Below are 22,051 nucleotides of genomic sequence, written 5' to 3'. Positions count from 1 at the left end.
GTTTAGGGATGTATAAACATGTGATTGATAAACTAACTATAAAGAAAAGCAAGGAAATTATTATCAAGATAATAATCAAGATAGAGGCTACCCTAGGAGGGAGAAGGTTTTGACTCCAGCATAGGAAGGGGACTTCAGGTGGCGGGGAGAGGGAGATGCTTGTCATGTTCTGTTTCTTGATTTGTGTAGTGATTGTACAGGTACTATCTTTATTCATTACATTGTACATGTATGTTGGTTCACTTTATAAATTTGTATTATATTTCACAATTAATAAAAGTCCAAAAGAAAAGAAAAGAAAAAGGCCAGAAAGGCATTTTAAACATAGAGAACACCATGAATAAAGGTAAAGTGCTGGGTATATGGGAACTACAGGTAGATTTGTGCATCTAGAGGGTAAATAGTGTGGCAGAAAGGGGTGAAAAAATATGAGGCTGGAGGTTATGGGAAGCCTTTGGGACATTTTAAGATGGGTTGTGAAAAGGCTCAAATATGAATTTCAGGTGGATTCTTCTGAATGCTGTGAGGAGACAGAGACATTGGGAGGCGGGAGAAGTGAGAAGGGTGCAGAGGAAAGGCTGAAAGGGGAACTAATTCTCCAGGCATGAGATAACTAGGTCCTGAAGTTTGCTTGTAGAAATGGGGAAGAGGAAATGGATTAGAGAAGTATGTGTGGGTATCGGAGACGATGGTAATCTTATTTGAAAAAACACACAATCACTTCAGGACTCTCTCAACTTTTCTTTTGTGGTTAAAACGTGGGCAGTAGGGTGCGGACAAAGCTGGTGTCAGGGATAAATAAATCTATTTCCTCTCCCCAAAAACTCAAATAAGACTTTTCCCAGTTTTCGAGACCTCTTGAAAAAGGAGATTGAGGCTCCTTCTTCTCACATACCCAACACTTGAAGAAATGTTACTCAAATGCCTCACCCTGCCTCTTGCCCTCATAGTGGAATCAGGGAACCATGGTGCTCTCTGTCCTCTGTGTTAGTTTGTCTCAGAGCTAAACATTTACTGAGAAATATTTTTTTCTAGCTTTTCCTTTTCTCATACACCTCTGTTGATTATTTCTTTTTTCCCATCAGATCTTAGACTCAAATTACAGCCCTGGCATCATCTCCATGCTCCATCTCCATCTTCTTAGTACCTTTGTCCATAACCACTCTTTTCTATGGAGATATGTCCCCTGAAACACTAATAAAAGTCCACAAGCATGAAGCCGAGAGGCCTATGTCCCACAGACCTCATTACAACTTAAACACCAGAGATTTCAATGTTCTAATAATGTGAAGTTGTGGGCAGTCTATTATCTATCACACCTGGAGGTGTCTTGGAGGTACTCATGTTGAGCAGCAAAAGCCACTAAGGCCATTAACAGAGGGAATTGATTTTTAATAACATAAAAAGCAACTGGAAGCAGGTGTATGATATGGTAATGGAGGAGCTGGGATGACCAGGAGATCGGATAAGTGATTTCAGGATCACCCTCTGAGGGGAATCAGGTCCCAGTTTAATGCATTCGATCTGGGCAATCACCAGTGAATGTCACATAAAATCGCCCTCTACTTCTTAGAGACCCAGACAGCAGCACTGTGGAGAAGAGCAAGGTCTTCTTGAAGTTGTGCTGCTAAGGTTGTTTAAAGACTAACCTCAATTCCTGGACTCCTGGAGTATTGTTTTTCTGATCCAGCTTTGATTTTAATTTGGTTTTACGATCCTGGAAAGACTGAACTTTATAGGTCCTTTGTTATATATTTGATAAGTGTGGATAATTTTTGTTTTTGTTTGGTTTGGTTTTAGAACAGAAGTAGGGAAGGCACAAGCAAAGGACAAAACAGCCTCAATTTTATTACAGCAAAAAGTACCTGGGGCTAACATTATCCTAAATTACTAGTCTACCAGTTCAGGAACAGAAAGGGAAGAGAAACACTCCCTTTGAAGTGCAGTAACACTTCTGTTTATACTGTCTCTTCTTCGTTAGCTACCAATCTTATAAACAGGAGTAGCAGGGTACATTTTTTGAGCCTGTCTCTAGTACAATAAGAGTGTAAGTCAGGAGTTCTCCTTGACATACAGGATGGGAATACAGACTTAGCATCATCCTATCCTCAAACAATATTGAGGGGAGGGGAGCACACGCAGTCCTCTGACCTTGATTCCTGACTAAAACTTGGCCCCAGTATCTTTGAGACTGATGGGAATAGGGGTAGAATATGCTGCTGGGGGACAGACTGGGTGACTGGATGATAACTCTCATTTCAAAGCCGCAAGCACTTTTATATTTTGCAAGAGGTGGAGACTTCCATGTGTCTTATAGTATTTCTTTGTTCAAAAAAAGCCACTAAAAGGGCCATGAAATTGTGTGAACACAAACCATAAATCGTCAAAGTAGATGGTCAAAATTAAAGAAGCTGAAAGCACTGCTCTCTAAGGTAAGACAGAGATGGAGGTCTGCAGACTACATGTCCTTAAGGAAGATGTTTCTTTCTCCAGGTGTGGATTCAGGCTTCATTCATTCCTCGAGTCAACAAATATTTATTGAGTCATCGTGCCAGGTGCTATCCTAGGTGCTGGAGATGGCAGCGAACAAAACCAACCCCCCGTCATAATAGATCTTATACCTTAGTTGAAAGTTGAAAGACAATAAACAAACAAACGAGTAAAAATATTGTATAACAGATGTTGATAACTGCTGTGGAGAAGAATAAAGAAAAGTAAAGGGACTTTACTTTTGCCTTAAAACAAACAAAAAACAAAGCGGGTACTGTGCCTATAACCTGTGAACACATGGTTGACCACAGAAGATGGAGGAGCTGTTTTCATGCAAGACTTGCTAAAACACGGGCTTTATGGTCTGAGTGAAAAAGTTGGGGGGAAGGGCCCTTCTCCTCACTACGCTGCAGTATTTGGAAGCTATGGATTACTGTTGGGGGCCCTGTCCATGATACATCACGAATACCAGGGCAGTCCTCATTTGTGCGTGTGGAATAGAACCACAGTGCACCCTCACAGTGGCTGCGAAATTGCAGCTAACAATGCCTTGCTGGCCGTGGGATAGCACCTCACAGCAAAGGGGAAGTGATAGAAACCATTTTTGATGGTATTTTTAGGGCCTCTAGGAGGTATGGAGAGAGCGTAACTAGATGTATTAGTAAGAGTGAGACCAAGAAAATTTTGTATGAATTTCTACGCTAGAATACCACAGACTTCCTCAAGATATGACAGGTGAGAAGGGTCTGGAAGCTCACATAAGTCAGAACTGAGGAACACTAAATTTCTAAAAATTCTTTTAACTGGAAGAGAAGTGTGTGGCAGGCATACCACAGTCTGTATCCCGCCCAGATACTTCCTCTAAATTGCACTGATACTCTGGGAGAGGCAATTTGTCAAGCAAAATTGTGCCATGACAACAGAAATTGTGAGTGTCCTCAGAGGGTACAGCACTCTCACAGCCTGAGGAGGATTCTGAGTTGGAGCCAAACCAGGCCCTCAGCTGTTGGCAACTTTCTGGGGGCAGAAAATATATGGAGAGGATGGAGGGTGCATGAGGCCCTGCCCAGGGCTCCGAATGCCTGTGTGTGCGTGGCCAACTACCCAGCAAAACCTAGACTGGAACCAGTCATGTCAGAGTGGAACAGGATACAGGACTGAATGTGCACTGAAGGTGGGGAAAAGCCCCTGCAAGTGTTGACACGAGAAGCTGTTGCAGTGGGCAATGCAGAGAGGGAAGACACGGTGAACACCAGAAAAACAGGTCTAATTGGAACGACAGGTTATTTTCCATGGAAATTCAGACTACAGGAGAGGTTAGAAGGTCTCCTGGAATTCTTGCTGAGTAGTTAATATGGAAGAGAAAGGAATGGGGGTGGGGTGGGGGTTGTCCTTTAGGACTCCTACAAGTAGTTTGAGGGCACACAGCAAGCAACTGGAAGTCTAGTAACTCGGGCCTTAAGTGAGGTGTGTGTGTGTGTGTGTGTGTGTGTGTGTGTGTGTGTGTGTGTGACCTCGTGGCCATGTCTGTGACACTAGAGTCTCTTGAGAGAGTAGGCAGTTGGAACCCCTCTCCAGTCAAAGGCTCAAAAGATTTGAGGGTTCTTGTAAACTACCATGCCAATTTCTCTGTATAAGCATGGAGATGAGCAAAGGGTGGCAAACCCCCATGAGAGGCAAACCTCCCTCCCAGGCTGATAAAATTTAGTCTAATATGTGACAGACAAAACCTGCAACAATATGAGTATTCTTAGCCTCTCAATCTTTCTCACCCTCCAAGAAGGGACCCCTGTCATTGACAGCTGGGGCTCCTGACACCTGTGCAGATGATGGGGAATGGGGGACAGAATCAAAGGAGCTGAAACAAGGAGTTTCTTCTCGTAGAAGAGAAAAAGGATACATCCAAGAAGTGAAGGGGGGCAGGCAGTGAAAAAGCAAGGGCCATGCTTGAGAGAAAGTTTGGGGGTGTTTGGGGAGAAAGGAGAGAGAATGGCAGACAGCTGTGCCATAAAGTGAATGATGAATAAAGAAGTAGGGAAGAGAAGTATAAGACGTCTTCCTCTATGCTAAACCCCTTTAGAGTTTTCCCAGAGATTATAATAAAAAATCTAAATTGCTTTTTAATTCTATTTGGCTATTAGATATGTTTCTTTTGAATGTGATATCATGCCGAGATGGGCCACAAGGCAACTCAGCTTCATAAAAGTTGAATTTGGGGAGACATATTGGGGATTGTGGACCTATGGATGAAACAGTTATTCTAGACCTAGATGAACAGAGCGAGCGTCTTCACCATGACTGTTAGATTTATAATGCAAAAAGTATGCCAGCTATGTAGAGACTGGAGATAAACTACAGAACAGCTAGAAAAAACTGGCAGAACTACTGAGAATCATAATTTTAGAGAGAATGTGATGTTTGGAACTAGGTGTACCTATATGGAGACTTACATGTATGCAGCATGGAATCTATTCCCCTCCTTGGCCTATGAGACTGGAATGAAGGAACAGAACAGCTAGGTGATTCCCAGAAGACAGAGAAAGGCGGGAAGCAGAAGAAGAGTATGCAGGGTTTCTTTTTTTCTTGCTATGTGGCATACTTTTTATGTGTGAATACTCCAGCGACATGGCCAGAGTACCCATTCAGCCTCTTTTTCCTTGGGAATGGATCCACTCAACAAACCCTGGGGCACTGGAGTCCAGAGGGCCCAGCCCTGTAATCCAGCAAGATAACTGAGGCTCTACTTCATTCTCTGCATCTGCCCCCCTTATTTTCTGAGACTAGACCCTTCTCCTGTTTTCCCTGTCTCATGTTCACATGGAATTCCTAAAATTATCTGGTTCTGAATCTGATGCACCAATTGTTTCCTCTTTATGTTTTCAAGTTCTGCTATTTGTCCGTTCCCCCAGTTCCCACCACCCGTGGCTCTCAAATGTCTGACCTGGAGCTTGAGTGGATCAGCCACACCCCTTGATCTCTGCCCCTGTTTCCCATGGTCTTTCATGCTTCTCCAATAATTTCCCCTCCCTCTAGGCTCAGACCCCTTGTACTCTCAGTGGACTTCTGCCAGCACCTCTGGGAGCACGATGTAATCTTATGCTGAAAGACTTGACATACGCGGTATCCTCAACAATAGTGGCAAAGGGCCTTGTATGATGGTATAATCCAGCTCCTACGAGATGGGGGCTACATTTAATGTAAGGTGAAGGTTCAGAGGGAGGCCCTATACTGGGGACAGGGTCACTCCTTGTAGATGGAAGCAAGAACTCACCTGAAGGGTGAAGGAGCCAGCAAGTCCATGCCAAGTGCTGGTCAAGAAATGTGAAGCTACAGACCCAGGCAAAAAACCCTGCAAGTCACAACCGTCTTTTCTGGTTAGAGCAGAGTATAGATTTTTTTTGTAAAGTCTTTTGGTAAGGTCAGCTGTGCTTAGGGAAACCAAGGAAAAGCATTTTTGTTTTCTCCTGAGCTTTCTGAATAACCTGTAGGGCACATGACAAAGGTGGGAGAGATAACCAAGGTGAGAGCGCCACAAGTTTGTGGAATGAGTACGGAAGGAATGAGCAAGCAAATAGGATGGGATCATTTGTTTTAGAAAATACAATACTATAGGGGTTTTAATTTGTTCATATCTTTGTTTAGAAAATCAAATTTCTAATGGGTGCACAATACTTTATTATATCAGCAATGCCTTAAACACTCTGCTGTGTAGGGTATTTCCCCAATTGTTTCTATTTTAATAGCAGTAAAACAGGCATAAGCCAAACAGTTCTTTCGTGCCCATAAGAGTTCCTCTGGGCCAGTCCTACTCTTCCTCACCAGAGTACACAACCAGGGAAAACTTGAACCACCAGTATACAAAACACTCACTCATACTTAGCTGTCCCCCATCCTGGAGTGATATAGTTTGTTTCTCCTCCCCAGATTTATTTCTTCTTGTGAACTTTATTTTTGGTTTCTGATCATTTGGCTTCTCCAATTGACCAAGGTTATATTTGTATGCTGCTGCGCAGGTGCTGTTTACTTCTCAATCTGAAGTCATCTGGAAATATGTTAAATCCCATTTTTCTTCCTCCTGCTCCCCTCCCACTTCGCCCCTTAAGTAGGGAAAGGAATTGTCACAAAGGTTGAGACACTCAGTGTAGGTCTGTACCTGGGCACCAGGCCTGAGGAGGGGGGGCTATCCTTACACACAGCCCCCCCATCTACCCATCCCACACACTGCCATCCTTTCCACCTGTGAGCTGATGCAGAGGGTTACTCAGAAATAACATTATAAATTATCCAGTCCAATCCTCTAACAGATCAGGAAAACGACTTATTTAAGGTCTCTGAATTAAAAAGTGGCAGATACAAAACTGAGTTCAGGTCTCCTAAAATCCACTATGTGTGGGCTGGAGGGTTACCGATGGGGAAACAGGACATAGGGTTCTTGTTTTTCATTCAACAAATGTATTGAGCACTTACTTACTACGTGCCAGGCACTATTTTAGGTGCTGGGGATTCCCTGATGGTGATGGAAGGCACGGAAGAGACAAAAATCTCTTCTCTTATGGAGCTTTCTTTTTCAAAACTTAAGTACTTTGCCTCACCATCCTGGAAAAATTCCCAGTGCCCTGGGTAGGAGTGGGTGGGTCTCATATGGGAGGGGGAATCTCATTCTTTCTCGGTTCCTGTGCTGTATCTACACGCAGAGGGCTGATTTACTGCAGAAGCCGAATAGAGATGCGGAAACCTCCAGAGTGTCCTCCCCCCTCTACACCTCTAAGGCCGGCCGGGCCGGCTCCAGGGCACCACCGCGTCCCAGCTCGTCTAGGATTCCGTATCCTCTCTGCTTTCCTGCGGACCGCCGGAGGACAGAGAAGCAGGACTGGGCTCTAGCGCAATCCTCTGAAGGACTGCGGGCAGGTGAATATCCTTCCTAGGTAGTAGGCTCAGTGTGTAGCACCCAGACTAGGAAAGGGGATGACCTCTCCCGGACCTGGGGGTTTATGCAGCACACTGCTCTCATGCTTCCCTAAGAAATAGTGCAACCACACGCTCTTCCCAGCCTCAGCTGAGGCCACTGCAGCGTACCCTCCCCTCCCGCCCCACCCGCTAGCTCAGACACCAGAGCCCCACTGCAGCTTCCCAGCCATCCTCCCTTTTCTTCTCCACTTCCTGGTTGCCATGGAGACACGTCATTTACGTACCGTGCGTCGCCTTGGAAACGGGAGCATCCGCGGCGCTGCTGGGAAGCCCGCCCCTGCCGCTCCTGTCACACTTGCAGGCGCTGCCAGTTAATGGCCGGGGGGGAGTCCCGCGCTGGACCTGCTGCTGGCCTTGGCCTCGACCCGGGTCCCTTCGCGAACGCTTCTGTGATCCAGGGAATCGGCGGGCACTTGCTGCTCGTGGCTCCGGGAGGGCGGCGCTGACACGAGCGCAATTCAGGAGGCGAGGCAGCAAGAGACGGCACTTTCGCCCCGGGGCAAGCGGGAGAGACGCCGGCCCTGGGACTCTCGTCGGGTCTTCGTCCCGCAGGCTCTTCCGGGCCTCCCCGGATCCTGCCGCGCCCTCTGCCCGGGACTCGTCTCCTCACGTCGGCTCCCCGCCCCTCTCGGGAGCTGCCCCTTCCCTCGGCTCCTCCCAGTCCCTCCCGGGACCTCGCCTCCTCCCCGCCCCTCCCCCACTCTGGAGGCCGGGCTGGACCGGACCCAGAGCGGCCACCGCCCGCTTCTGCCATTCAATGGAGGACGGTCTGCTGGAGATCATGACCAAGGACGGCGGCGAAATGCCGGCACCTCTGGAGGTGTCCACCGTGCCGGCCGTGGGGGACGTGATCTCCGGCGAGTACAACGGCGGCATGAAGGAACTCATGGAGCACCTGAAGGCCCAGCTGCAGGCCCTGTTTGAGGACGTGAGGGCGATGCGGGGGGCCCTGGACGAGCAGGCTTCGCACATCCAGGTGCTCTCGGACGACGTGTGCGCCAACCAGCGGGCCATCGTCTCCATGTGCCAGATTATGACCACGGCGCCCCGCCAGGGTGGCCTGGGCGTGGTCGGCGGCCAGGGGAGCTTCCCGGCAGCCCCCCAAGAACCTGAGACCCCTTCTCCTGGGATCGAGGACAGCGGTTTGCTGGGTCGAGATCCTGAGGACGAGGAAGACGACGATGAAGAGGACGAAAAGAAGATGCCCCGCTCCGCCACACCCACTAGTCACTGTGAGCGCCTCGAGAGCCCCCGTGCTGGTCTCCTTGGTGGGGCCGGGCCACTTGTGGAGCCCCTCGATCTGCCCGACATTACCCTGCTGCAGCTGGAGGGCGAGGCCTCCCTGTGAGGGGACTGCGAGGGGCACTACTTTCCCGGGCTGGCTTTGGGTTTCCGAGTGCATGACGCCAGCGGACTCAACAGCGCGGTGCAGCACGCTTCACTCCGATCGCTGCTCTTGTGGGTCAGGCAGAGAAAGACTCCCTGGAGGAAAGATCGATAGGGTGAAGGACTTTGGGAGCATCAAGAATTCTTTCTGCCTAACCATGCGAGACGTAGCAAACTGCGGAAAGGTGAGGTTCCCGGAGAGGAAGCGCCCATCTCTGGACTCTCCCATCCATTCTCTAACCTTCCTTTCCCCCTGCCCAGCCAACAGGAGAACCCCTGAATTGTGTAAATAAAATGCTGCTTTTTCTATTATGAAAAAGGACTTATCTAGGACTATGGCAAATAGTCTCTAACGATTTACCTAGAAATTAAGGAATTGGGGTATTCTGTTCTGGCAACAGAAAATTTACCCTTCTGCTGAAATCCAAGATATTCAGCGCTCTACAGAAGCCTCTCCCCCTCACAGATCTCTGCGGCTGCTGATTGGTAAAGGAAGCTTGAGGAGGGAACTGCAGCCCTAGGAATCTGAGAGAATGGGGTTCCCAGGGCCCCTGGGCTGGGAGGAGCTGGCTGTGAATGTGCATGAAGACATAATAGGTCGACCTCTAGGATTTTGCATGCAGAACGGATCCTGCCTTGCCACTGACTTCATCTGGAATTGCTTTATCCACCCACTGGGGCTTAGAGAACAAAGAGCCCAGTTCACAGGCAGAGACTTGGGGTGTTCAGCAACAGCCCAGATTTAGGGGACATTTGAGGGACTCTTGGGGGCCGCAGCCAAAAACTGTCTCTCTCCTGGCTACACCCGCTTAACTTCAGTTCCTTTCCTGTCAATATGTCCCCTGCCTGCTGCCTCTCGGTGTTGCCTCCATAATGTCTTGTGTGTGTTACGTGTGTTGACTTGTGTAGTAGTGTGTGAGCCCTTAGGGGCAGGGCTTGTGGCTCTGGTGTTAGGTTCAGGGGGCTTCAGACCCTTCTGTGAGCCCCTGGCTATCATGGCGCTTTCCCCTCTCCTTTCCTCTTTTCCCCCACAACCAGGGCATGGAGCATGTGGCTGTCCTGAGGTTCTTAACTGATGTGCCTCCCTCCCATCTCCTCAAGTGGTGACTTTGTGTGCCCTTCCTCCTCCTCTGTGTATTCCTTCTGAATGCTTTCCTTGGTATTAATCTTAATAAAGAGGTATCATCTCCCCTCCTTGCTGACTGGTCCTAGGGCGATGTCAGGGTCGGGCTTCTGGGCCCGTTGCATGGACCAGGACTTAGTGGGAACCGCAGGGACCATGCCTTCCCTCCTCTCTCCTTGCCTCCAGTTCCAAGGAGTTGACCATCCCTGCCCTGGTTTGGACAGTCCTTGCCAACTCTACCTGCTTTCCCTTCCATCCTGGACCTTGACCTCCAGCTGGACTGGGAAAAGAAAGGGTACGTGTTGAGACTCCCAAATTAATTAGGGTTTTTAGTAGCCAGAACTCCAGATGTACAGGAGACTTCTTTTCAAGTGAAGACACCTGGCCCCTGATAAATGATTTCCAAATCTGAGTCCTGGAATGGCAGGCATGACACCTGTTTCCTGGGAGGTTTCCGGAGAGGGTATTGTTCTGGAGGTTTTGCCGGGGATCTCTGGGCAGAGTGACACATCACAAAGGAAACCGCAATAACTGCCTCCGGCCTCTAGTGGAGAATGCCGGTAAGGTGTTCCCCAGGGAGCTTAGACTGACAACAGCTCTAGTCAGCTCCCTTGGGCGTTGGAGATTTCCCAAGGCTATCCCAAACAAAATGTGGGAGAAGAATGAAATAGGGTGGTGTGTGTGTGTGTGTGTGTGTGTGTGTGTGTGTGTGTGTGTGTTTGCTGCTGTTTGCGGCAGAGAGGTGAAAAGAGCATTGGAATCACAGAATCTCAGTTCCAACACTGACTTCTTGAGACTTAGTTTCTGTATGTGTAAAATGGGGACAAAAAGTTGTAGGGGAGAAAATTATCTAAGGCCCCTGGGAAGTCTGTGCAAATGTTAGTTTTCTTATATGTAGTTTTCTTGGTGGGGGTCGGGAGGTGTGATGGTGATGACTGGCTCTTCTGGGAAAACAAAACTACCTAGGGAAGGTTCTAGAAACTCTCTTTTTATATACTCCTTCCCTACCTAAAGAACTCTTATCCTTCAGAATAATCAAGTAAAGGGGGATGATGAGATTCCCAAGCTGAAATAGGTCTTTTCATCATAAATGTCATGCAGTTATGGGCCAAAAAGGTCTTGGGGGCCAGCCTTGTACACATAGTATGACCAGAGGAAGCTTCGAGTTGTACAGCGGTTGGGGAATGTGGGCTGGGGCCCTAGAGAAGGCAACTAAAGCATATTAGTGGGAATGTGTCCCTGGAAGTGGCTAGGAGATAGGGTCCTGTTATGGTTCCAGTATTCAGCACCAATATCAACAATAGTAGCTATCATTTATTGAGCACTTACTGTGTGCCAGACACCATGCCCAATATTATCTCCCAACAACTATACAAAGTAGGTACTATTATTTTCACTTAACAGTTCCAGAAACAGATTCCAAGAATTGCTCAAGGTCACACAGCTAGCAGTTGGCAGAACTTAAACCCAGGTCTTCTGACTTAAAGAACCCTTGATGGGAGCCATGCTATTAATTGCTCTTTTATTTGGATCTTCAGAGAAGAAAGTCCCTTATTCCCCAATCAAGAGTCTAAGAGTCCTGAAAAGGAAATAACGTTACTTTCAGTCACTTTTTCATCTTTTCAATTGGAACAAGAAATTGCAATTCAGGTTTTGGTGACCCTTCTCAGATACCAGTGGATGGCAATACAAGAATGGCACCAAGAAGATGGTCTTCTGGACCTGCTCCTTGAGAGGAAGAAGCTGATGTTCCCAGATACTCCCTGACACAGCTCCATTCTTGTTCTTTCCCGTTCCCTATAGCTCACGTTCTGCAGAGTCTGATGAGAATCCCAAAGCAGTGCAGCCCTTTTAGCCTCTGTAGAAGGGTCTGGTTGAACCCTTGCAGCCTTGACTCTATTTTGGTTCCCCTTCCTATGCCAACTGTCCTAAATGTGTCATCAGTCCCTTAGCCCAGCCTCCTAGAAGTTTTCCACCTATTCCTTCTAAGTCCAGATAGAGAAAAAATATCTCCCCAGGAAAAGCAATTCTTCACCTTCCCTCAGTGACCTGCACCAGCGTCTCACAGGGATCCAACACAGGTTAGTCTCCCACCTCTTCCTTCCTCCCTATTCCCCACTCTCCTCTTGCATTTCTCATTTGGAATGCTCCTGATGAGTGAGTTTCAGATGAAATTCCTAACCTGGGACACGATGGAAGTTCAGGGGCCATAGCCCCTTGAAATTGAATGCAAAAATCATGTAAGTATATACATTGTCTAGAGAAAAGGTCTGTTATTTCAACTTAATTCTTAAAGGTAAGAATTAAGTCAAAAAGAATCAGTGAGCCAAAGAGTAATGAGACTTTTTAACTTGAAAAACACCAAAGCAAAGAAGAAAAAATCCTGCCTGAACGGGTACTATACTGAACTGGCAATACACCCTTGCTTCCTGGGGCCTCCAGGGTATTTCCTACACTGAATGGAGCTCTTCACATGAATCTGATTACTCCCCACCTACTCAACAAATCCAAATTATACTGGTATCCATTAGAATGTGCTAAGAATAGAAAAAAACTTAGAATCTGCCAGGACACGACTGCTACACAGAGGTGAGGAGATGGTCCCCTCCGTAGCTTTGTGCTGCGCTTCACGTCTGGGCCCCACACAACACTGCGTGTAATTCATCACAGCTCTTTCAGTTCCTGGCACTCCTACCTCTCATGGTCTAAGGGAAATCTCTCAGGGTTAGCTCTTCATCTCAAAAGACAAACACATACACATCTGTAGAAATAAGCTACAACTTTAGCCTGACACAACTAAAATCTGTACTAGAGTAATAGAAATAGCTTATTTTTGTAAGAGTTGCAAACTGGCCTCTAACATAAGTCCGCAGTTTTATGTGGACTCAGTATCACCACAGACATGGTCTCCGCTTGATATGTATAATGAAATGGCTCACCCAGTTTCCCCACAAATAAGGAACAGTTCTTTCCCAAATATATTTAAGTCTATCCTTCTTACGAGACAAAAAAACTGCATCTTTCGAAAGGCAGGTTTTCCTAAGCATTTTTTCCCCATCTACATCACTATAGAAATTGAGCCAAGATACTCAGCTACAATAAGACACGATATAGAAGTACCAAAGGAGTATTCTTGACGCTTATCCCAGCTACCACTCCCCGCCTTCCCACCTCGACTATTTCCAGAGGTGAATTCCCCCAGAGAAACACAGCCTTTCTGCTTGGAAGCACTGTGCTTATAAAAAGAAGCCTGCTCTGTAAATACTGCCGTAATGGTGCCACCTGGCGAGGTGCGGGATCATTACAAGGGGACCCTCAAAGGGAATTTATGGCTTTCAATTCAGCAAGCACTACCAAATGCTTACTAACCGCCGGGCTGTCTGCCAAATAGTGGGTGGCAGGGATAGAAGAGGAAATTGAATAAATAAAACGTATTTGGAGAACATAAAAACCAACTGCGATAAACTCCTAACACGTCTCCCCCAGCCTCACACACACCTATAATCCTGAAGATTAATCTTTCTAAACCACAGCTCTGAACACATTCATTCTCCTCAGAAATCTGTATGATGTCCCATCACTTCCTGAATTAAATACAAAATCCAGGGGTGGAGGGGCGTCAGAGCCTCCCTAATAAGACCTGGCGTGCTGTTTTGCCCGTACAGTTCACTTCCCAGGTACACTGTCTAGTCACCAGCCCATCAATTGGAAGTCCGTACCAGCCAGTCAGCTAGAAATGATTCCCAAGGGTATCCCAGTTCTTTTCATCCCTGGATGAGTTCTGCCTGGCTGTTAATTACGTTTCCCTTAGTCTTCCCAAGTGCAGTCAGATATAAACCTTTACTCCAGAAAAGGGACTTCTACCTCTGTCACCTGCACCAGCTTCTCATGAGGTGTCCACCAAGGCTGCTTTTCCCTCTTCCCTCTTTTCTACTACCTGTAAATGGGAAATCCCCAGAAACAATATGCGAAGCACTCTGATTATGAATGTGTGTTTTAATTCTAGCCATAGGATTCATAGCTTTCATCAAATTCTTAAAGTGGTCTATAAAGCCAAAAAGATGAGCAAACCCTATAGTCCAAATATGTTATTCACCATTCCCCAGAAATGCTCGTTTTCCTGATCTGATTCTTGGCTCGGTCTCTTTACTCTTCCTACTCCATTCCATTCCAGTGTGATTTCTTCCTCCTTTTTAAGTGCCCCAATTTTTTTGTTTGGGCCTCCTTTTGGGACAATTACTTTTTCTTCATGTGCTTCTTATTCCTCCTTCCAGATTATGAATACCTTGAGAACTGGAACTGCTTTTTTATTTTTACAGTCTCTGAAGTATTTGCCTTATTTTATTGACTTTAACGCCCCATCAATTGTGTGGTACATCAATCGGCAGAAAAAATACTGCCAATTAAATTATCACTATGCTTTCTTATCTCTTATATTTTAAAATCTCACTTGTATTTAAAGAGCTCATTTAGACTTATTTAGAGATAAAACTTTTTTATATCACTACAATGCACACAAATATAACTTAAAAGTCATTACGATATTCTTATACTTTCTTCATATTGAGTCTGACACTTCTGAATCACGTATTGATTCAGAGTTGTTGATGTCTGTATTTTTCCATGCATTTATATTCTCTGGACCATGTTAGTGTTACTGAAGCAGCATTTCTTAAAAAGAGAGCTTCACTATTGTCTCTGGGAATTTCTTCTAGGCCACAACACCTATTCCACAAGTTTTAAAGCTGGGACTTTTTTTTATCGTGCCAAAAAGTGTTCAAGGAAGATGTTCAGACAACAGCCAGGACTAATATTCCTTCAAATGATCTTTAAACTGTTAATTAAATGAAACACCAGGGGATTGTAGATTTCTAGTCATGCCACCTAGAATAACAACGGGGCGCAGCCAGGCATGTGTAGGCAATGACAACTGTGCCATAACTGCTGCTTGGCCAACAGTAATTGTAAGCTGACATCGATAATTGCTTATGGACCCCTCCAACTGCAGAGATGTTAAACTGTGGGGGGACAGTGTGTCTGGAATCAATGAAATTATCAGCCAGGGACCTTTCTCATAATAAGCAGAAAATAAGTGTTTAATTGAGTCTTAAATATATAAATGAAAAATTAAAGGGTTTTAGAGCTGGGAATAAAAAATAATATGCCAGCATCTCTTAGAATCTTCAAAAATGTTATTGTTGAAAGAAACCTTAGTGATGCTCATGTAGCCATTTTATGTTAACTCACATGTCTGATGAGACTGCCAATGTCTCAGATAGATGATTAAATGTGGCCCAAAGTCAATCTCCAAAATCTGGGAATTCCACAGCATTTCATACAATTTCTGCAATGTCCTCTGGTTTATTTGCTTCTGATTCCTTGTGTATCCACACCCCTGAATCCATGCAAGCTGCCTCAGTTGACTCCTTATCAGCTCTGGGACAAATAAAATAACCCTTTTACTGGTTTCAATAAGAAATATAACCCTACAAGGCATTTAAAATTTTTTACTGTAGACTTGAATAAAAAAAAAAAAATACACAGGGGGAGTGACCAGAATGGAAGTTCCCATTGAGGACTTTATACCTTTCAGAGGTCCTTCACCCTATCCTTCCTTTACTCTCTTCCTCCTCCTGCCTGTTCCAGTAAGGAGCATTTGAGGAAAATAGTTTCTCTCACATTTTATCCCATGGGTGGTGAAAATTTACCTATTTCTATCACAAGTATTTTATTAAAAAGTATAGCCTCCTTCTAAGAGGAGTTACAGTGAATAACATATAATTGCATATAATTAAAGAAATGGATGGGGTGACATTCCCAAGGTTGCAAGTTAATGATAGCATTAGGCCCAGAACCCTGTTCATCTGAATTATAGATCAGTGGGGTTCCCCCCTATTAAATGGTACTGCACCTTACTCTGCTATAAGTGATCACAATCTGCTAGGGAAAGCGTAGGGTGGCTTGGATTCAGCTTTGGGAATAAAAAAGTCAAAATTCCTTCTGAAGCAAGCAAATAACTCTTATAAGCATGATGATAAAAGACATCCAAGAAGGGAAACTTGACTGAATTTTGATGTCAGCAAAGATTTTACCAACTGCCTAGCATGTCTTATGGAAAGTGTTAGGCTCTGGGGCAGACGCCAAGAAATTACACTGCCCGCCCTTAAGTTGCTCACAATCTAATGATGAAGGAAGGACTTGGGACAGAGTGCTTCTCAGAATACTGAAGGTAAAATCTGTTTTCAGTTAGCCTTGTTAACTGAATTAAAAGCACTTTAATCTAAAAATGGGAATGGTGTGTGTGCTGGTGGCCAGGAGAGGACAAACGTTTTAAAAATACTGAGAAAACCCCCAAATTTTATACTACAGAGGACATCAAGTATGACATTGGAAGAACAGCAGTAGCAAGGGTGACATCCTCTAATTCTCCGGAAAAAGTAAGTAGAAAGGAGTTGGGGTGGGGGGCAAAGTACTTATGGCCTTTACATCAGTGCACAGAATACAGGAAATACACAAATAGAACTTGAGATTTTATACAATGAGGAAAATAATATCTCACAGATATATATATATATATATATATATATATATATATAAAACCCTGGTAAGATGGGACTCATGCCTGGAACATGCAGTAAAAAAAAGATACAGTGCATCGTTCCAAAGAAACAGAACTGGGTTCCAATGTGTAATTGGAAAGGAATTACCAGTTATGCGACACACACCATATGTTTGTGAAGAACCTGCTTCTGGAACAGAAGCAGCAGCTTTACTGTGATCTACAGAAAGTCAGCCCTTGCCTTCAGCATTTCCAAAATTGGAACAGAGAAGGAGGAAGGAAAAGAACAGGGAGGGAAGGGAGGAAAGAAGGAAAATGACAGAAGACAGTAAGTAGGAGGAATAAAACAAAAACGAAAGAAAATGATAGTAGAATCAGAGGAGCACTTCCCATCACAAAGAGTCTCATATGGGATTATATGTGCTTGAGAGTGGAAACAAGAAAGAAATTCTCAAGGTGAGATAAAAGAGAAGAAAGGAAGTGATATCATTATAAAAACATGCTAGAGTCTGCCAAAACACAAACTGGATCATCTAGATCCCGGAAACAAACAAATGAAACCAGCGCAAAGCCACGTTCCAGATGTGAGGGAAAAGTTCATCTAATGTAAAATAGTCCTTCAGAAGGAAGAGGATGGCAGAGCAGAATAGCAATTCTGCATCTAATTCTGACTCACAAAGATGGAATTGATTAGTGAAATGGGAGTGAGGAAAAATCTCAAGAGAAAGGAACTGCCATTTTGGTTCTTCCTGACAGACAAGGAGATGAGGTGAGATGTGTGTCCAGGGCTAGGGGAAGTCTAACTTCAAAGAGTTAAAAGATGTGATTTTTCATAGCCTGAGGGAAAGGCTCAAGGAAGGTGAAATTCTCTTAAGAATGAAATTCAGTCAGTGCAATTACTTTGGTGTCCAATGAAGAGGCGTGGATGGAATGACTCTAGGGACCTTTCCAATGAACTCAGATTTAGAGATGTCGGGCAGAGAGTAGGCATAACTAAGAAAGTAGTCCACATAGTTCAACACTTTCAAAAGCACAAGCCATAAAGCAAAAACTGAGGGCTTTGATTACAGAACAATTAAGGATTTGTGTTCTATAAAGGGCACCATGGACAGTTAATAGGCAAATGGCAGAATGAAGAAAATATTTGCTTTTGTCTAAAACTGACAAGGATGTAATATCATCTTAGAATATACAAGGAACTCCTGCAAATGAACAGGAAAAAGATAACCCAATAGGAAAAAAAGGGTGCGAAAGATATCAACGAACAATTTACAGAATTTAAAAAAAGCTAATATGTGTATGGAAATTTAATGAAAACCATTAGTAATCAAATGCAATTTAAAGCCACAATGAGATATCAGTTTACACCTATCAAACCAAGAAAAATTAGAAATCTAGATAATTACAAATGTCAAGGATGTGGAAATATAGAATCTTGCACTGCTGCAAGAATGGTTGCACTAGTTCTGGAAAGCTATTTGGCAGTACTTGGACACATTACATAGAATCATACCCGATAGCCCAGCAATTCCTCTGCTAAGTAATATAAAACCAATTCTTTCCAAGTCCAGAAGGGGTTTAATATGAGGGTGTTCTCCGCAGGGTTATTTGTAGCGGCACAGAGTTGGTGTTCACCACTGGGGGAGTGGATAGGTACAGCGTGGTGAGCACACACCACGGAATGCTAACCATCAGTGTGAAGCAACAGATTGAATGTTAGCATCTGGCAATGTGGGTGGAGATGAAACACAGTGCTTAGTGAAAAAACTAAGACACAGAATGCGACATATAGCTCAGTAGCTTTGGAGTACATTTAAAAATGCATGCCTACAAAATAATAACTATTTTCTGAGAACATATTTAAACAGAAATGACACATGAAGCACATTAGAAAAATGCATATTGTGGGGTGGGCGGGTAATGGGGGTGGAGATAAAGGGTATAAAGATAGAAAAGGAAATAAAGATAGAAAACAAGAGAGCCTTTCCTTGCCAGGGACCAATGATGGTGTGTCGTGAACTGAGGAGTGTGATTAACTCAATCCTTTGAGGAACAAAAACTTCAATACAAAATAGAGCAAAACACAAATATATCAGCACCTAGAGCATGAACAGAATAGCACTTGGACGAGGAAAAGCTGGAATGAGGAAAACCTTGCAAAATACTGACAGTGAAATGGGCTTGTTATTCCCAGTAAGAAGTACAAAAGATCAGATCAGTCTGACGTTTGGGACACATGAGGTGTTATTTACAGTTAGAAGAGAAAAAGGAACATTTTTGGAGGTACTGATTTAGATGTTTGAAATATTTTATCTAATTTAATCCTCATAACCACATTGAGGTAGATATTATCTTAACTAAGACTTGTTTGGTTGCAACAAATAGAAACCCACCTGTAATAGTTTTTTTTTTTTGGAGGGGGGAGAAGTTTATTAAAAGGATGCAAGATTTTATGTCAAAAACCCAAAAGCAAGGATGTAGCTGGGCCTCCCAAGAAACAGATGGCATACTCAGGGTAGTTTGAGAAGAGTTTAACAAAGGATTATTTACAAAGGTGTGGCAGGGTGTAGGAAAATCACAAGGTGGGTACAGCACCCAGAATCTAGTATTAGAGGGGCTAAACCTGCACAGGTCACGGGAATGGTGGCTCCAAAACTCAGAAAAAGGGAACTATCTGGGGTTCCCTTCCCACATTTTTGGCCCCTGGATTAGGGTATAGTAACTAGAGCCCAGCGTTGCCCCCTCCAGACACTGGTAATGGACGATAGTGGTCAGAAATACTCAGAGAACTAGGTAAAGAGGGCCATCTGACAGGAGCTGAGCTCTTAGCTAAAGGGACTCAAGGGACGTTGCCACAACCCCCACAGGAAAAGAGACAGAGGATTAAATACCCGACCTCACACTCCTGCTTCATTTTGCTCTCCTGCCCATGCTATGCATTGGCTGAACTCCACAGAAAGCCAGAGGTAAGGGAATCTGTTGACATGGTCCCTGCAGGTCAGCCTCCCAAGCCCAGAGCCAGGGGAAGAGCGTGAGGCTCTGATCTGAAGAGGCAAACAGACACCTAGGTCTTTAGACTGGAAAATAAAAACAAACACCTGTAATCAGATTGGAAGTCCAAAACGATGAGATTTTTAAGACTGCCACTAGAAGCTCTAGACATGTTTAATTTTCATGTCCTGGGCATATTTCAATATATTAAACTGAATATTTCGGCTGAAGTCACTAACTATTAATAGGTGCCTCAAGGCTTCCTTGTGGGATCAAGGGCCCTGCATACTCCCTCTCCACTCCTTTCGCCTTTGGTTTGTTAATACATCAGGATTCTGCTTAAGATTTTATGGAGGAAATAGAGCTCCTTTGTCCAGGTGCTGTGCTAAGGACTCAAAAATAAATCAGAATAGTAGGAAGACAGTAGTAAATAAACAAGAAGAGTACAGTGTTAGGAAAACGCACAAGTTATGAAGGAAACTCAGAGAAAGTCCAATGAACCCAGAAAGGGGAAGGGATCAAGGAGTGGGTAACCGGAAAGGGGAGGTAGGGAAGCTCAGAGGACAGTGCCGCTCTACAAAACAGGTAAGAGGAACCCAACGATTATGCAATTCTCTACAAGGCGGGAGGGCGCTATCACCTGGAAGGACCTAGGCTAGGGATCGGAGGACAAGGCTGGGAGCTTGGTGACTCCGTGCGATTGGCAAGATCTCCGCCCAGGCCCGCCTCCCGCCGTGCTCCGCCCGCATCCCATCCTGTCCTCTGACAAAGGGACGCGGCATTTCAACAATTCCACTCTGCTTGGAGGGCATCCTAAGCCCAGCGTCTGCATCTTCAGCGGGGGAGGGTGGCTGCCCAGTCTCCAAAAATAGCTCTTGTTTCCCAGAGGTGGTCCAATTAGCGCGATCCAGCCCTGGCGGAGCGGCCAAGGGGAAGGCGCACATTGGCTGTCATAGCTGTGATCCGAGAGGCTGTGGAAGGCTGATTGGTGGCAGGCTGTTAGCGCGGACCACGCCGGGCTGTAACTGGGTCAGAGCCCGCAACCTCTAAGGTAGTTTGGCCATGCGGCACCGAGCCCGGCTCAAGGAAATGAGAGGGGACTGGGAAGGGACACGCACTTCAGGGTAGCTTCTTGTTATTGCATTTATGTGGGTTTTCACGGCCTCTGGGGTCTCTGGGGACTCTTTGTGTGCGTCCCAGGTCCAGGGACCAAGGCAGAGGCTGCAGCAGGGGAGACGCATCCAGGATTGCTCATGCGCGACAGCCCTACTCTGTGTGTTCCCGCCCGGCATCCGGAGCTCCCGGGATCCCAGGACCTTGAACGAGAAAGTGCTCGCCCTTGAGAATACAGTTCTGGGTCACTCAGCCTGATTTTTCAGCATTCCGGTCGCTGCTCACCTCCTGCCATCCACGTTGAACGTACCATTTAAACAATCATGCAGTTCCTCTTGCTCGGAATCACTCCTCCCTGGCTTCTATCCCCTCTTCCCCCATTTTCTACCTTACAATTCCCTGCTTATTCTTTAAGGCTTAGTTGTAATATCACCGCCTCGGCATAAAGCCTGCCCCATTCTTCGAGACAGTTATTCGATTACCTCCTTAGGAGCAGTAGCTCTGAAACTGGTGCCCCAGGTAGAATTGCCGCGGCGCCATTTGAAATGCGGTGTGATTTTGAGCAAACCACTTATCCTCTATAAGCCTCGGCTTTGCATCTTAAAATGGAAGTAATACTAGTGCTTCAAGGGTTTTGTGAAGATTAAATGTAAAGCTGTTAGACTATAAGTGCTTCATAAATATAAGCTGCTGTTATTATCTGCCCTCCCAACGTACTTTTTATAGGCCTCTTTCAACCTTTTTCCTTTGTATTACCATTGTTTGTTCTTGTCTGCCCTATATGTGAGCTTAAAAGCTAGAATTGTCTTGTTTATGATGTCAGCAAACAGTGCCGGGCCAATGTAAGCTACAAAATTATTTTTCAGAAAAGTTTTTAAAAAGCATCCTTTCCTCTCCTTTTCCTTTCTTCCTTTTTTCTTTTTCCTTGACTTTTTTCTTTTTCCTTTTAAAGGCTTGTTGAGGCAGTAATTTTCAGGCTTGGAGAAGAAGCTTAAATCCTATGGGAAAGAACAAGCACTTCTTTTGTTCTCCATGGTGACCAAGAAGACCTTAACATTCCCCTTTCCACTTGACTAAACTTTACACAGGTTTCTTCTTGACCATGGGCCCAACCTCTCCTTTCTCAGAGCATTTAACTTGTAATTGCAAATTCTTTCTCTGCCCCTTTGAAATGTATATAAATCTCCTTAAAAGCCTCTTCTTAGTTCTAAGACCCAGGGAATGTCTTTCTCAAGGACCTGGGAGCCATCCCTTTGAAATGTAATCCTCAAGGAAGATAGCACTCCTGTTTCCTAGTCTCTGTGGGAGGGTGAGAGCAAAACTTCAGTGGGCACCTTGTTCAAATTGTGAAACTACCGCCAATAAGCTTACTTTTCCTTTGGGTGAGGCTCCCCACCATTGCAGCTCTAAAAAACTCCCCA

General features: G+C 45.1%; 2 protein-coding genes across 2 annotated transcripts in view; one reads left to right on the top strand and one right to left on the bottom strand.

The window, feature by feature from the left end:
• ASB8 (ankyrin repeat and SOCS box containing 8) overlaps positions 1 to 8,071 on the bottom strand; it is a 30,110-nt gene extending 22,039 nt beyond the window's left edge. Inside the window, exon 1 of the mRNA XM_074325776.1 lies at positions 7,683 to 8,071. The gene's annotated coding sequence lies outside the window, so the exon portion shown is untranslated. The remainder of the gene's footprint in view (positions 1 to 7,682) is intronic.
• Positions 8,072 to 8,075: 4 nt separating this feature from the next.
• Positions 8,076 to 10,038, top strand: CCDC184 (coiled-coil domain containing 184). Its single transcript, XM_019748366.2, has one exon. It carries the CDS (start codon positions 8,216 to 8,218, stop codon positions 8,804 to 8,806), a length of 591 nt encoding a protein of 196 aa, XP_019603925.2. The 5' UTR covers positions 8,076 to 8,215; the 3' UTR covers positions 8,807 to 10,038.
• The last annotated feature ends 12,013 nt before the right edge of the window (positions 10,039 to 22,051 follow it).

Source organism: Rhinolophus sinicus, linkage group LG02 (genome assembly GCF_036562045.2).
Source record: "Rhinolophus sinicus isolate RSC01 linkage group LG02, ASM3656204v1, whole genome shotgun sequence".
NCBI lineage: Eukaryota > Metazoa > Chordata > Mammalia > Chiroptera > Rhinolophidae > Rhinolophus > Rhinolophus sinicus.
Note: the sequence above shows the minus strand (reverse complement) of the source record. Positions and strands in the feature narration are given on the sequence as shown.